The 15,312-nt window shown below is 46.0% G+C and overlaps 1 protein-coding gene across 5 annotated transcripts in view; it reads right to left on the reverse strand.

Annotated features, from left to right (window-relative positions):
• Positions 1-1,644, reverse strand: part of LOC100547276 (exocyst complex component 1-like) — a 24,489-nt gene extending 22,845 nt beyond the window's left edge. Inside the window, exon 1 of one of the 5 annotated variants that reach the window (XR_002117711.2) lies at positions 1,458-1,644. Coding sequence is in view for 3 of the 5 variants with exons in the window: in XM_019618236.2 (XP_019473781.1) it covers positions 1,458-1,563 (106 nt within the window). In the remaining 2 variants the exon portion in view is untranslated. Of the gene's footprint in view, positions 1-257; positions 437-481; positions 588-1,457 lie in introns of those variants that run through there. The other 4 variants (XM_019618236.2, XM_019618234.2, XM_019618235.2 and 1 more) reach the window with 4 other exon arrangements.
• Between the last annotated feature and the right edge of the window lie 13,668 nt (positions 1,645-15,312).

A 15,312-nucleotide genomic window follows, 5' to 3' on the forward strand; every position in this document is an offset into this window, starting at 1 on the left:
AGAGAGAGAGAGAGAATTTGCTGCTAAAATAATTCTATTGCCACAGCATCTCTTTGAATGCAATCCCTCTTGGGGGTGTTCTTGTTTCCTCAATCCCCATCAATTTTCCAAACTCTCTGATGGCATTGATCTCCAGAGACAGGGATGGCAGCTCCAGACCCAACCCTGGTGCTTTTAGGCTCACTAACACATTTATAATAGCACTTGAGTGGCAGCTGAAGACAACTGATTGAAAGCCAAAGCAATGGAGGACTCACTGCTGGTTGATACGCTGATGCAGAAAATACAGTCCTTTCCACCAGTGTAACTGAATAACTCTCTGTGGCCAAGCCACTTAACCCCCATTTCCTACGGAGCACCAGAAATACTTAAAGATCTTGGTGAAATCTGGAGATTTGCACTGAGGCTGACATTGCCCATCCAGGCAGCTGGCAGAAGGGAGGAGAGGGTTAGTGAAAGGAAAATTGTTCAAAGAATTTACCGGTCGCGTCTTGCTGAGGATGAACTGTGGGATTTCAGTCGCAAAGGAGTCTTAGAACAGGAAACTACTGGTAAAATGAAAGCTTGAAGAGAAAAACAGGAAGCCTGAAAAACCTGAGTGAAGCCCATGAGCGGGTAGCTTGAGGTCAGGGCAGGAAATCACTCATGCAAATGTCAAGATCTGCAGAAAGCAGGTGCAAGCAAAGCATCAGAGCAGCTGGTGGTGAAGTCTTTTTGACTAAAAGCAAAGCAAAACAAAATGGCCCTCCATTTCCATTTTGTTTCTCTGGTAAGTCGAAGTGCCAGATGAGGAACAAACGTGGCTCAGCTCTTTGTCTCCTAATTCTTCCTCCTTCAACAAAAGGTCTCAGAAATGTGAAGAAGATTTAGGAACCAGCCACAATGCTAGTGGCACATTATGTGTCTTCATTGGTCAAGACATAACATAAATTCATGATTTAACTTTAAGCATAAAGGAAGCCTTGTGCTGCATCCTTGGGATGTGCTTGAATATGAAGTAACTCACAGAATCATAGAATCATTAAGGTTGGAAAAGACCTCTTGGATCATTTAGTGCAGGCATCAACCCATCACCACCATGCCCACTACCCATGTCACTCAGTGCTATAGCTCACATTTTCTGTAACAACTCCTGTAACACAACAGTGGTGGTGACTCCACTGCCAATGCATCACCACTGCTTCTGAGAATAAATTTTTCCTGACATCCAACCTGATCCTCCCCTGGGTCAACTTAAAGTCAGTGCCTCTCATTCTAAGTCAGGTCCTGTTGAAGCCAAGAGAGGGTAGGCATTTGGAGAAGTCATTGATGCAGATGTTAGTCTGGAAAAAACTAAGGTCCATGCTCAAGGAGCCAAAACCAATAAATCCAGAGAGCATCCAGAGCCAGGAATAAGGATCTGGAAAGAGACGTGCAGAAGCAGTCCCAGCGTCTAGCTCTAGAGCAGCAAATGATACCTGAAGGACCACTTTCAGGGTCTCTTTGGAAAGGCTGATTCTTCCATCCATCCTCTGTGATGCTCAGCTGGGGAGGAAACCTGGTGTGTTCTTTTGGTGGAAGCATTTTAGAAAAAAAGAGAGCTCGGTGTTTGCCTAATCCCTGGAGTATCCCATGGCCACAGCCTGAGAAAGGAACGCACTAGTTCTGGCCCACATGATCTTCATCCTTGACCTCAGGAACTGCATCATTCCCTGTGTCAATCTGTTTTAGATGCACCTGGGCTTGAACCATTGGCACCTTTGATGGGCAACATGAAGGCCTTCACCTGATACCAGGAAACACCTGGAAACGACTTGATCTGAAGTTTGCAGAGTGGCCTTAGCTAGGAGGAGGGCAGACCAACCCATCTTCTGCATAACCTGCATTTTGTCTTAACATTTATCTTCAGACCCAAGTTTGGCAGATCTAAACGTACCCTGCTCCCATTGAGCAACCCTGATCATTCACTGAGAGGCTCTGTTCCAAACCACTGGACCAGCTTGTGCGTTTCAATGTAACTGACATACACCCATGCTGTACTTCTCTGCCTCCAGGAAAGCTCAGCATAAAAAAGCAACTCACTGGGAATAAGCAGTGACTTAATTGAACTATTCATTTACCAGGAGCTGATGGGGACAGGGATGCTGTGAGTCACAGCCCACGGTGACCTATAATCATTTCTCCTTTTCCTGCATGTAATGGTGGCATCAGGACTGGACACTGCTGAGGTAACTGAGGTTGTGTAAGACTCTGAGGTGTCTGAATATCTGCGTGCCAAACACAACCAAGTAAGGCCATAGTGACACTCCTGCTGTGTTTTGTGCCTTGCTAAAACAGCTTACTTAATTTGTGAGCTCCGAGGACGTTATGTGCACTTTGGAGGTTAAAATAGATGAAGCAAAGAGAGAAAAGAGAAAAATAAGATCACATCGCTCAGCAGGACTGCATTTCCACAGCATCATTTACTGAGAGACAGTAAAGATGCTATGCCAGGACTTCCATTCATGATTTTGCATTATCACTACAAATAGTATTTCCATAAAATTAAAAAAAAATCCATGACAAAACTTCTTAGCTTCTTGCTGCTCACAGGGTGGATTGTCTCTCCTCCAGCCAGCTGTGTACAGCTCTTATTATTCATGAATATTGCAGAGGCAGCAAAGACTCGGGGGGAGAGGGGAGGGGGGAAGAAGCTTTCCATGCGTGAATGCAACAATGGAGAATATCTCACCCAATTGCAGACAGGCATACAAGCCCAGTTCCACCAGGAATAGGGAGGGTTTTAAGGAGCTAAAGTAAAATTCCAGGAATAATGCAGGAATGAAGGAATTAGCATAGCTTGCTGCTGTGCCCAGGCAGAAAGCTGCTCTGTAGCACTGCAGTCTCTGGCACCAGCACCCAGACAGAGCAGTCCCCTGGATTATTTCCCTGGAGTGTCATAGCTGATGTAGACACTGAGGAATCAAAGTCTGTATTTTAAGCAGAGAATACAGCAAGCTTTCTGAAGGCTGGGGAAGCAAAAGCAAACAAACCTCAAAAGCAACAAGCCTTGCTGGCATGCACTTCCCTGCTTGCATCTGCGAGCAGGATGAAGCAGCTGTAAGAGTGATGCAAATGGCCAATTAATCTCAATTGCTGCAGACTCTTAATCCTAATGAATTACTTCTAAAAATGCAGGGTGTATTTAAACAGCTTTCACGCAAGGAAAAATTAGGACATTGCATGTGCAAGTGAGCTAGTAAGGAAAAGGGAAATACAGTGTGCCTTGCATTCAGTTTTCCAGCAAATTCCAAATGCAGCAATAATTTGATTATTTCAACATTCATGATCAAGGGTTCAAAAGTGTACACAATTTGGAGTGTCTGATTGCCAGACCAGATAAGCAATCTGCAGAAGTTTCCTTTTCTCTCTCTTCTGAAAAGAGGGAATAGAAATCCATTTCTGCTGCAGAGCACAGCAGAGAATTTAAGCTGTTTAATTTTCTTCTGCGGGAATCTGTAGTCATCATTTGATGTCAAATCTTATTTTTGGTGCTTAGACAACCTCCATTCCCACAGCACAGCTTTGGTGTTTAATGGGCAGCTGTTGCCATTGTCCATGCAGAGATGACAGCTAGGATCCTGGGCAGCCTGAGCAGTGGTTTGGCCATGGACCTCGATCATCTTTATGGTGCCTTCCAAGCTAAGCCATTCTGTGATTCTATGATTCTATGACTTCGCAAAAAGACTTGCTCTGGTCCATTGGGTGATCCTCAGAAGAAAACCAAACCAGTGTCATAACGCACAGGTGCACTAGTGGCAGTGCTTTATAACACCATTAAGTCCCCATCAGCTCTTCTGCTTTGGCTTTCCCAAGCCCTTCATTCCTTCTCTCATGTGCTTTGCCCTCTCTCCTGCACCAATCTTGCTCAGAAGTTTGGGAATCCAAACGGAATAGTGAGAGTTTCACCATTTCACACCTCAGACTCAAATCCCATCTGTTTTGGCTTGCTGTCCTCCTTCCCACTTGGAAGCACAGTGTGCTACAACATGGTCCTTGATGGTATGAGGAAGGACAAGAGCTGAGTTATGATTCAGATGAGAGCTGAAAGCAGAAGAGACAATTTACTTGATGACTTCTTTTCGCTTTCCTCTACCCAGGACCAAATCTGAAGCATTTGAGGAGATTCACACCCTTCATTTCTTCCATATCTTCTGCAGCCACAGGTAGAAGTTTCTCTTCTTTCTCTGTGACATTAAGGGACAGATTGCTGCTTTGCAGAGCCAGCTGCAGAACTGGGCTTTCTTTGCTTTGTGATGTTCTACTTTGCAAACTTTAAGCAGCCCTTCTTCTCTAAATGTTTGGAAGTGAGAGGGAGAAGATGGGAGGAACAAATGAGCTAAAGTGTCCCTTGCAAGAGAATGAAGATGCACTTTCATCAGTATCTCATCATCTATGAGATCAGCCCTGCTACATGGGAGGGTGAATTTTGAATCTTAACACACTGTGGACCTCCCAGGTGAATTTAGACAAGCTTTTCTCATTGCCTTGTGCCACGGGGTTGCAGCTACAGGGTATGGTGAGAACCTGAGGGTGTCTTTAGGATGTATGGACAAGAACTAGCACAAGCCATTCTCCATGGCCTGAGTTTGTCATCTGCCTTCTTGCCCCTACTCTTTGCCAGATTTAGGGTGAATTTAGTGGTCAGATTGTACAGACAGCCACGTGTGTCACTATCCATCTTCTTTGTAAAGAGACGCTGCATAAATGTAAAATGGTATAATTAATAAAACATAATGCCTTGTTTTTTCCCACTGTTTCCACCTCCTGTGCTCTCCTCTCACATTTTTGCTGGGCTGATGGTTTTCTTACATGCCCCAGATAACTCGTGGAGCTTCATCTTCACTGCTCTTTCCACCCGCCTGCTCTTCTTTCATTTTTTATAAAGATGTTCTTGCTCTGCCAACGTGCTCTTAATCTCACTAGTAAATCAAGGTGCCCGTTTGTCTTTTGCTCTCTATCTGCCTCCCTGAATACGAGGATAAATCTAGGCATCATACTGGAGCTTGGCCAACACGAGGGCTAGTTTCTTCCTTCTCCCTTCTTCATTCACCGTTGTGCCCAGCGGGCGCTAAGATGTGTCTGGGATCTGAGAGTGATCTCTCTCCACTGAGATGGGTAAAAACAAATAGAAAGGCTGAGGAATGACCTATCCTAGGCTCCACACTACAGAAAGCCGTTAGATGTAGTGTTACTCCAAGGGCCCAAACTGAGGACAGTGCAGGGTCTCCCATTGGCTCCATCTGATGCTCTCAGATTTATGCACTCAGTGTTTCTCTGCATCTTTCTGCTCATCTCACCAATTGCTGGATTCAGACCTGGGCATCAGAGAGACCCACAGTCAGGGTAGCATCAAGTTGAACCTGGACTTGCAAACATGCCATGTGCATGGGACAGCTTTGCTCTGTGCTCTTCACACCAAAAGAACTAGAAGAACTAAATGTGGAGTTAAAGGAAAAAATTTAAAAAGAACAGCAATTTCAGCTGGATTCAGAGCTGTTTCGTATGTCTGGGAAGGATATAGAGGCATAATCAAGATTTATGAAAGAAAGGAAATATTTTAGGAGAGGCCATTTGTTCTGTTCTGTATCCCATAAAATCTCCAGAAGTTATTTCTCTGTCAATGCGGCAGTGATGCTGAGAAAGGAGCTTGGGAACAAAAGGGCAGTGTGTGAACCAAGAGGCAAAGCATTAAAAAACACAAAGCTATGTCTTTTCAGGCCAGATATAATCGCCCTAGGGATGTCACTGCCTTAGGATCTGGGTCAACCAAATGGCTCCACAGTTTACAAAAATAAATCTGAGTTTATCTAAAGATAACCCGAGAGGGCTGGAATCAGTGGCTGTCAGACAGGCATGGGCAGCATCTGATGTGGGAGATCACATCGACATGCATAGCACTCTAATGTAGTAAATCAGAGCTGTGCATCAAGACAGCACCTAGCATTTGTTGCCAATAGAGAAAATAAATTGGGTCAAAGAAGAAGTGATCTGTTATGGAGAGGAGTAGGGAGGTATTCTGCCCCATATCATTTAATGGCAAATTCTCACGGGATCATTTTCAATTCCTCCAGGCTTCCTGCTTGATTCATGGGCTTTGGCACAGCTTCTGCTTTGCTTCTTCCTGCTAAGCAGCTCTGCTCTCCTTGGGGTACCAGTGCCTTCCCCACATCCTCTCCTGCCATCCCGGGGTGCTCTGCTCCAGCTCCAGCTGCATCTAACTTGAGGTGTGAAGTTGTTCCAAGAGCTGCAAAACCTTCCCTTCACCTCACCAAGAGAAAGGAAATAGGATTCAGTTAAACAATGGCTGCAGCTTACTGAGCATTCACTGCAGAGCAGCAGGAGTTGGGTTTAACCACTGCCTGCCATTGGCAGGAAGGTTCAGATTCCACTTTGGGAAATGGTGAACAAATCCTATGCATGTATCATGGTCTTTGGGGACACTGAGATGTCCGCAAGCATCTCCACTGCTAAACCAAAAGGACCTTCCATTTCCATGCCAGCAGTCCTGGGGATTTCAGCATGCCCTTGAGCATCAAGGAGGAATGGCTGCACATTCCCATCCTCTCTATACCTTTAGGAGATACTTGCAGAAAGCCGGTCGTGGCCGAGATCCCACTAGAGGGTGCTGCCCAGCTCTGCTGGGAAAGTTCCTGGGCCTCTGAGCTTCTTGATTTATTTGCAGCACGGTGAGAACTGCATCGCTGTCATGGATTGCTACTGGCAGCAGGACAAATATCTTAAGTTTATGGACCAACTTTTTTTTTTTTTCTTTTTCCCCTCAAGGAGACACGAACAATAAAGCAAGATGGGATGGAGATTGCAAGGCAGCTGAGCATTGAACTCTGCATCCTGCAGAATGGGAGCTGGAAGTGCAGCTCACAGGAGAGCTTTTCTCTCCACCTCAGTGACCTGCAACAGCACCAAACACAGAGGGATTAACCCATCTGCAGCCACCTTAGAGGACAGGCTCTCAAGTCCTTAACATCTCCTGCAAGACATAAAAGGAAGTCCCCAGGAGGAGATGCGGGGGATTACTTTCCTCTTGATTCATAGCACTTCTCATTTTTTCCTGAAGACAAAATATCTTTGCATCAGCACTAAATTTCCATAATCAAAACATGCAGCAACTGAGAGTAAAATGTCCATACTGATCCTGTGGCAGGAATGCCCTTTCAAAGTGCTATTACCAACCAGCAGGATTTAAAGCCCAGTTTTCCTCCAAACAGCTTCTACCGTGGGAGATGCAAGTATGTCACCTCATCCAAAAAGCAGCAGCAGGAAACATCAGCCAGGTGTTGGACTCAGTGATCCTTATGGATTCCTTCCAACTTGGGATATTGATTCTAGGTTCTAATGCAATACCAGTGGAACCCAATACACACAGAGAGGCAATGCAAACAATGCAATCCTTGTTCTGGATTGCTGGTCATGGTGGGCACCACACACCCAGGCTTCTCCAGAGCTTTTAGACCAGTGATAGGGCCAATGCTGTGCCAAGAGGCTACATGGCCAGCATTTGCTCCACCACACTGCTGGGCTTTTAGGGTCCATGACAGCTTTGAGTGCTTTCCTGCAATTACAAACTCATGCAGGTCAATATTCCGTGTGCCTTCTGGACCCTCTCAGCATGATGGAAGGCATCAGAACCACAGAGCAGACATATTTCCCAGCAAAGCAACCCCTCTCTCTGCCCAGGGGCTGCAATTCAATATAGCACCTACCTTAACATTCCTTAAGGGGGAAGCGAGTTTCATCATTTACCATTTACAAAAATGAGTCAGTGTTTCATCCAGAACGTTTTCCTTCAGCATATGATACCAAGCATCAAGCTTTGACAAAAGCTGGTTTGCCACTTGCTGACAGTAGGTCCGTGCAGTGCCAGAGGGCAATAAACTGTCACTCTGTAGCAGGACGGCTCCTCTGTCCTTGGTTTCTAAATCCAGTTGCTGCCATTGGCATTGCCAAGGTTTTATTGGCAGCAAGGGATGAGCTTTATGAGAGGAGAGGTAATGAAGGGTAAAGGAGGAGGGGAGGAGGGGAAGCTTGGGGCTCAGGTGGTCCATTTTCTGCTTGTGCCACTGAGAGCAGTGTCTGGGACTTCTCCAAGAAAATGGAAATACTGAGTCATGGACATCGAATCTCTTATTCTCAGAAGAGTGGTTTTGAGGGACATCTCCCTGGTGAAGCTGTCTTTTGCTCAAAATGGAATAACTGCTCCAAAGCAGCATCTCCCACCCTTACATAGCTGGTCCAATAGCAGAAGACTCACACACCTGCAGAAGAACCAGGTCTGGGTCCCTACTAGCCTGACTCACATCAAGGACTGAAACATTCAGGCTGGGGAGATCTCGTATTTTGTTCATGGAAAGCCTCCAACACGCCTTGGCTTCTGCTCAGTGCCAAACTGCAGCACTTCTCAATTCTCCATCACTCTCTGCAAGACATTTCCTTCTCACTCAGTGCCTCTCCTGGTGTGACCTTGGGGAAATCGCTCACATCTGTGATTGGGCCCTGGTGTGTAGAATGAGGACAGTGACCTTGCCTGTCAATTCAGGTTACAGTTACTCCATAGCAGAGATTAATTATTACAAAGGAGGTAAAATCACTTTGAGGGAGAGGAGATAGGTTCACAGATGATGGCTACATCAGAAGTTAGGCCACTAGCAGAATGGTGATGGAGGGGAGAGCCATATGCTGCAGCCAGATGTGCTACAGGGTAATTACGGTAAACTTCTTTAAATTCCTGCATTCGATTTTATGCCCATTCAGCACTTTTTCATGCTTCCGTGGCTACAGTTTTGTGACTTTAACAGCTGTTGTGCTTTTGGCCCTGGTCCTGATGCATTCCTCTGGAGGGGGAGGCAATCAAGCATGATCCCCCCCACCTCCTTTACATATCATCAGTGTGAACTCATTTCTGCTTCAGAGGCGCTTTTCATGCTGGGAAGAAGAGAAAGAATAAGAAAAAGACAAAAAGTTGTTTCTGTCCAGAGCTGTGGAGCCTGTTACAGATGGAGGAAAGATGGTGGAAGTTGGGGTGTTCATCTCCTGAGTCCCCTCATCCATCCTCAGAGTGCCCATGAGGACTTGGTGAGGTATCAGGATGGGCTGCCCAGGGCTGTGGTGGAGTCACTGTCCCTGGAGGCGTTCAAGAAAAGGGTAAATGTGGCTTTAAGTGACGTGGTCTAGAGCGGTCAAGGCATGGGTTGGTGGTTGGACTGGGTGACCTTAAGGTTTTCCAGCCTTAATGATTTTATGACTCTATGATCTTTGGGAATTTTCTTGGTCTGTAGGCGCAGTTTTACTCTCTGCAAGGGCAAAGGAGGTCACTGACCCATGTTTTGATATTTTTGATGGAAAGTGTTCAATATCATCATGATTTGTAGAGGCTTTTTCCAGCAGTCCTAGCATGCAGGTTGCCTAGCATTGCCATGGAATCGTTTCTGATAATAATTTAAGTGAGAAGCATGGCAGGGCTGACAAATGAGCATTGCAGGTGAGGTGAGGGCAAAGTCTGAGTCACCTTCTCTAGGAGTAGCTTGGCATTATTGTCAACATGCTCTCTATGGAAACACAATGGCAAGTAGTCAGGAGATGTCAGGGAACAAAAGCTTTCATATTTCCAGCAGATCACTTTGTGGTTTATTTAGCTATGGGTTCAATGCACTTGGAAAACAAGTGGCATTTTGCTAATGGCAGTAAGGTGATGGTTGGATGGGAAATGAGTGAATTAAAGCAGAAATGGGGCTTGGGTGAGGTGAGTGAATGAAATGTTTCCATTGCCCATCTCCTGCCCAGATTCCAAATCCTTGAGCTGAAGGTCTAGCAGGGTGCTATGTGATAAGAATCCCTTCCCAGGACTTATCATCACTCCTAAGCCTGAGTCCAAAGCCTGAGAAGTACAGAGCAGGGCTCAACCACTTCTGAGACCACTTTAGTGACTATTTAGCCAAACTCTATTCATCATTATTTATTTCTTCCTAATCACCCCACTACTGTGCTGTGATAGACTGTGTTTTCAAAGTTGCACAAAATTTGTCCTTTTCTTCGACCTAGAGGATGTCATACAGGCTATGACCATAGTAATTTGTGCTATGCCAGCAAAACTGAATCTTTGATACTGAAAATTAACACAACAGCCTATAGGAGGAAGCATTGTCCAGGGCTTGAAGCATAGAAAAGGTTGGGAGGATTGATGTTTACTTATGGCTTAGGATGTATGGTATTGGGAAAATAAAAATAAATAAATGGAATAAAGAAGGAAATAAAGGAAAAAAAAAATCAAAACAATAACCAGACTGCCGTCTAATAAACCTTGGACTGTAAACACTGCATGTTGGCTGGGTGCTCAGGGAAGGGAAATATTGATGGCAAGGCTGATCTACCCCTTCTTCATAATCAAACACCTGCAGATCTGTTCTTTCAGTGGGAAAAACCCGTGGACACAACACAAAAATCATAGAAGCATAGAATGGCTTGGGTTGGAAGGTGCCTTAAAGATCGTCTAGTTCGAACGCCCTGCCATGGGCTGGTTGCCACACACCAGATCAGTCTGCCCAGGGCTCCATCCAATCTGGGCTTGAAACAGTCAAAATGAAACAGTCAAACCACAGATCAGAAGAGGAAGAACAGCTGAAGTTCATCTTCACACCCATCACAAATTTGACCATGGGTAGAAACTCTGCAATCACAGATGTTCCTTTGCAAGACCATGTGTTCCTCTTGCTACCTGGTGATTTGTGAGGTGTCCATAGGATTTTTTTCTTTTTCTCATCTTTAGAATTAATATAGAAGCTAGTCAGGCTGGTATGCCTTGTTTTCCCCATACCCCCCACCTTCACGCAGTCCCAGCCCCAAGCTGAGATGCAGCAAGCAATCTGCCAGCAAGGTTTGCAGAAAGCCTGGCTTGAGAACAGGCATGTGCAGAGCCAGATGGCATCTGCACCCCAGGGCACTGCGTTGGCAGAGCCCAAGGAACAGACTGTCTGCAGCAGGACTCACATAGGTTCCTCCCACAACCCGCCTGCCATCTACCTTGGTTGAGACTTTAGGTCCTTCTCATCTTATCAATCTTTCTTTTGCACGATGCAAGCTCGGGTCTTACCACATTACACCTAAATATATCCCTTGTGAGTGAAAATCTGAGTGTGTGGGGAAAGATTTATATCCTGAGGTTGTTTCCAGCTCACTGTGTAAATGATCTGCTTCCTAGAAACGCTGTGCCAGGATGTTTGCTTTGCAAAGAGTACCCAAGTGCCTATATGAGAGTGACCCCATGTTCAGAGGTGCTCTGCAGCTTTCCAGAAGATGTTTCTACTCTGATCAGGCCATTCCTCACCTTCCCTCCCTCCGCAACAATCTCTGAGCAGCAAAAGTATAGTGAAATATTCCCAACCTTCCTAGTTCCCATGTTCCAGCATTCTTCCCTAGGGTTTTGCTCTGACAGTGGCAGTCCTATATCCTGGTTTTTATTTGCCAGTCTGAAGGAGGTCATGAAGAAAAGGTTGGATGTTAGGAAAAACTTCTCTGAAAGAGTGGTTGGACACTGGCACAGGGTGCCCAAGGAGGTGGTGGAAACACTGTTCCTGGAGGTGTTCAAGAACTGTAGAGATGTGGTATTTAGGGACATAGTTTCGTGGACAGTATTGGTGGTAGATGGACTATGTGATCTTAGAGGTCTTTTCCAACCTTAATGATTCTATGATTCTAAAAGGCAGCATGAGACATCTCTGCTTTAGGGCTGAGCACTTCCCAAGTGGCCATCCAGCTCCTCACTCCAGATGGAGAAATGAGATCAGTGCTATGCATGTTCTTCCACTGCTAACAAATACCACACCAGGATGGGAACACAGCTGCAATTTTGTATTTCCATCACCTCTGGAGTCACTGATGATGATGATGTTGATTTCATCAGCACCGGTGATGATCTTAGCCCCTCCTGCAATGATGACACCAAACAAAAACTTACATCTTCAGCAACTCCCACATCTCGGGAGGAGTTTGCAGCCTGATCCCCATCTGCTTCTGATTTCTAACTGTGCTTTGCCGCAAAGACATTTGAGCCTTCATAATGAAAAGCCAATTAAAGTGCACCATTAAGCTCAGCCTTTCGCCTTCCTTGTCCAAACCGATCTGTCATGGAAAGGGCAAAACTGTAGCACAAGTTGGCAGATGCTGCTAAAAATGGGAAAGATAAGATGTATAAGTAAATTATTGAAATGCCAGACTGAAGTCTAGTAGCCATGGCAAACTGAACCATGACAGCTGGGGTCAGATGTATGTGGCTGCCTGCCCTCTGTCCCCAGAGCTGCAAAGCCACCTGAGCTCCTGGCCGAGCAGAAGCAGATTAACCACTTTTTATAGAAGCTGGCAATAGATGAAGTTCCGGGCTTCTTCTTCCAGGGGTGGTCACTTCCAGTTAACTTCATGTGTGTACGGGTCTGTGCCTCCCTGTAGACCTGCACGGCTCCTGGAGGAGAGGGGAAGGAGAGCCAGGGCTCTGTCCCTGAGATGCCGGTGGGTTTATGCTGATTTGTGGGCAGCTAAGGATGGGCAAGCATCCTCCTCCTGTCTGCCCATGATCCTCCACTATTCACACTGACACTTGGAAATCCCGCAGTGGGATTCTATCAGCCTGAAGAGTGGGATCAGCAAGAGGAAAGCTGAGAGAAATACTGTGGGGATGAAGAAGAGAGAAGATCTCTGTGCTCAGCCTTCATTTATGAATTCCAAGAGCGGCAGGATGGAATTTGAACCTGTGTGCAATCAGCCAGGCATTTCTGACATACATGGAATATGGGACTTTTCCTCCAACAAATATCAGTCATTCAAATAGTGTTTTCTCCCCGTTGTCTCTAGATAAGAAACTGATTGAGCAGATGTAGCACCATCAGTTCTCTGACAGCATCCCTCAACATGATGTAGCACAAGACCAGGGCTTGTACCTGATTTATTTTTTTACTTTTTGCCTTCTGAGCTGAGAAAAATAACAGAAAATGGGAAAACACTCGCCTTGTTTTCAGTCCTTTCAGTCCTTAGAATATACCCTTAAAGACTTTCCAAAGGGCTGCGGGGTAGCACAATGGGGTTTAGCAATGCTCATGGTAACCACAGATAGCAAGGCCCCCCAGTCTGCAAATGAGGAGGTCATGGCCCTGCAAGGCAAAACAAATTATGTCCAAGCTCAGAGAACATGAAGAGCTGAAAATAGCAGCCAGAAAGCTATGCCAGTGCCTTATTTGCAATCATCAAACCACATTTTCAGTAAATAACACTGTGGATGCAAACAGTTACAAATTAAGCCCATTCCTTCCTTCTCTTGGGACATGGATGAATCATGTTCTGCTGCCGCAGTTGATAAAAGTCTTCAGGAAGTCAGAGAGGGACCCGAATTCTGTTTTATTCATTCTGTAAGAACTTGTAAAGGCTGGTTTATGAAAGCTCTTGGTGGTTTGTTCTGCACTCATTACTTCTACGGTCCCAACCACCTTCCATTCCTCCGGAGCTCATGCTTCACACTGCTCGAGAAACATCATCAGTGGCCTGGATGCTTCCCAAGTCAGCTCATGAAAATATATGCACCAACTTGAGTTTTGGTAAGGCGCTATAGGGACATGGTGTGTTTGCACTTGGATGGCCTTTTGAAGGCAGTAGTGCTTCCCTGTTGCAAAATGAGCCTAATCCATCTGAACACCAACTGGAGAGGAAAGAGCCATCTAATATTCAGCCTTCTGAACTTAATCTTCCAGGATGTATTGGCACAAACAACAGGTAAAAACACACCTTCACTAGTTTGCTGCATGCCTGGAGCCATGAACTGAGCATCTAGGGCAAAGCTGAGTTTTTCCATTTCTTCTCAGGACCTAAACAACAGCAATGCCAACTTGCCAAGGATTGCAGGCAGAGGATTTTCAGTGAGGAGCCTCTCAGTCATTCCCCAAGGACAGCCTTCCAACTGCATTATCAAATTCAGGTTATTTTTAGGCTCTTTCCCTAAGGAAACAAGATTAATATGATTGCAGGGCATGCATTCACATGTGTGTGCTATGTGAGGTAGTTTCCTCTGCCTCTGCCCTCCCCAATGGGTTTTGGGTTTTTTGTTTTTATGGCAACTTCAGCTAAGTTTGATGGAACACCAAAAAGTCTCAAAAAAGACCACTTCCTGGCAAAGTGGGGAAAGTAGTGGGCAGGATGGAGGAGAAACTTAAGTACCTCCAGATCCAAAAGCTAATACACTCCCCAGAGCTTCCCCCTCCACCTTTTCCTCTCCATATGGCCTACAGTGCTTCCTCACCTTCATGGAGATGGGAAACTTGCCCACAGACCATTTTCAAAGAGAGTGCTTCAGATACCTTGTAAGCAAAGCAATATCCATCATCTATCCACCCATCCATCCATGTATACACTCTTCCCTCCATCCACCCACCCATCTCTCCCTCTCTCCCTCCATCCATCCATCCACACACCCAGACAGTTCAACAGCCACCTTTTATCAAGCTGCACAACAAACCGATGGAGGGGAATTCAACTCTCCGACCTCAACATCTTTTTCTTTTTAGTTCTTTTTAGTTCTATCGTTTGCAGGTGAAATAGAAATAGAGGTTTAACAAGTATTACAATGTTTTGAAAGTCCCTATTTCTCTTCCCAGATTTGTTGTTGTTACTGTTGTTTGTTCGTTTGTTTGTTTCGTTTGGGGCACTTTTTCTGTGCAAGGTCTGAACATCAGGTGAAGAAAAAATTACACTTTCTGCCCTTACAAAATTTGACAGATGTCACATAAATGAAATCGCAGAAAATCTCAGGTCAGGGCTCTGCAGCTGCATTTTGCCTCACGGTGTCCCCGTCAGGCCTGACATGGGTGCTAACACGGGTGAGGACAAAGCAGTGCATGGGGCTGTGGCTGCAGGGATCTGCCGTCCCTGTGCATCCAGGGAGACTTTGAACCCCACGGTGATGGGAATAGAGGGGAAAGGGGGTACAGATGTAGGGATACGGGAGGGTGGCTGAGGCCAGTCTGCAGGACGAGGGGCAGCCTGGCCATCATTTGCCTGGGGATGCGTGTCCACTTGGTGCGTGGTGCCATTGCAGTGTAGGTGCCACAAGGATTTCCCTGCAGGATGAGGGCATCGAGGACCAATCCCTAATTTGGAGGAAGATCCTCCCACACCCCTACGGTATCTCCCGGCCCGGAGCTCCCCGGTGCAGAGGGGGTGAAGAGCAAAGGGAGAAGGCGGGGAGAGAAGGCGGGGGTGAGGCGGGCCCGGGGCCGCCGGGGGAAGGCGCTCGCAGCT

This window comes from Meleagris gallopavo, chromosome 9 (assembly GCF_000146605.3).
Source record: "Meleagris gallopavo isolate NT-WF06-2002-E0010 breed Aviagen turkey brand Nicholas breeding stock chromosome 9, Turkey_5.1, whole genome shotgun sequence".
Lineage (NCBI taxonomy): Eukaryota > Metazoa > Chordata > Aves > Galliformes > Phasianidae > Meleagris > Meleagris gallopavo.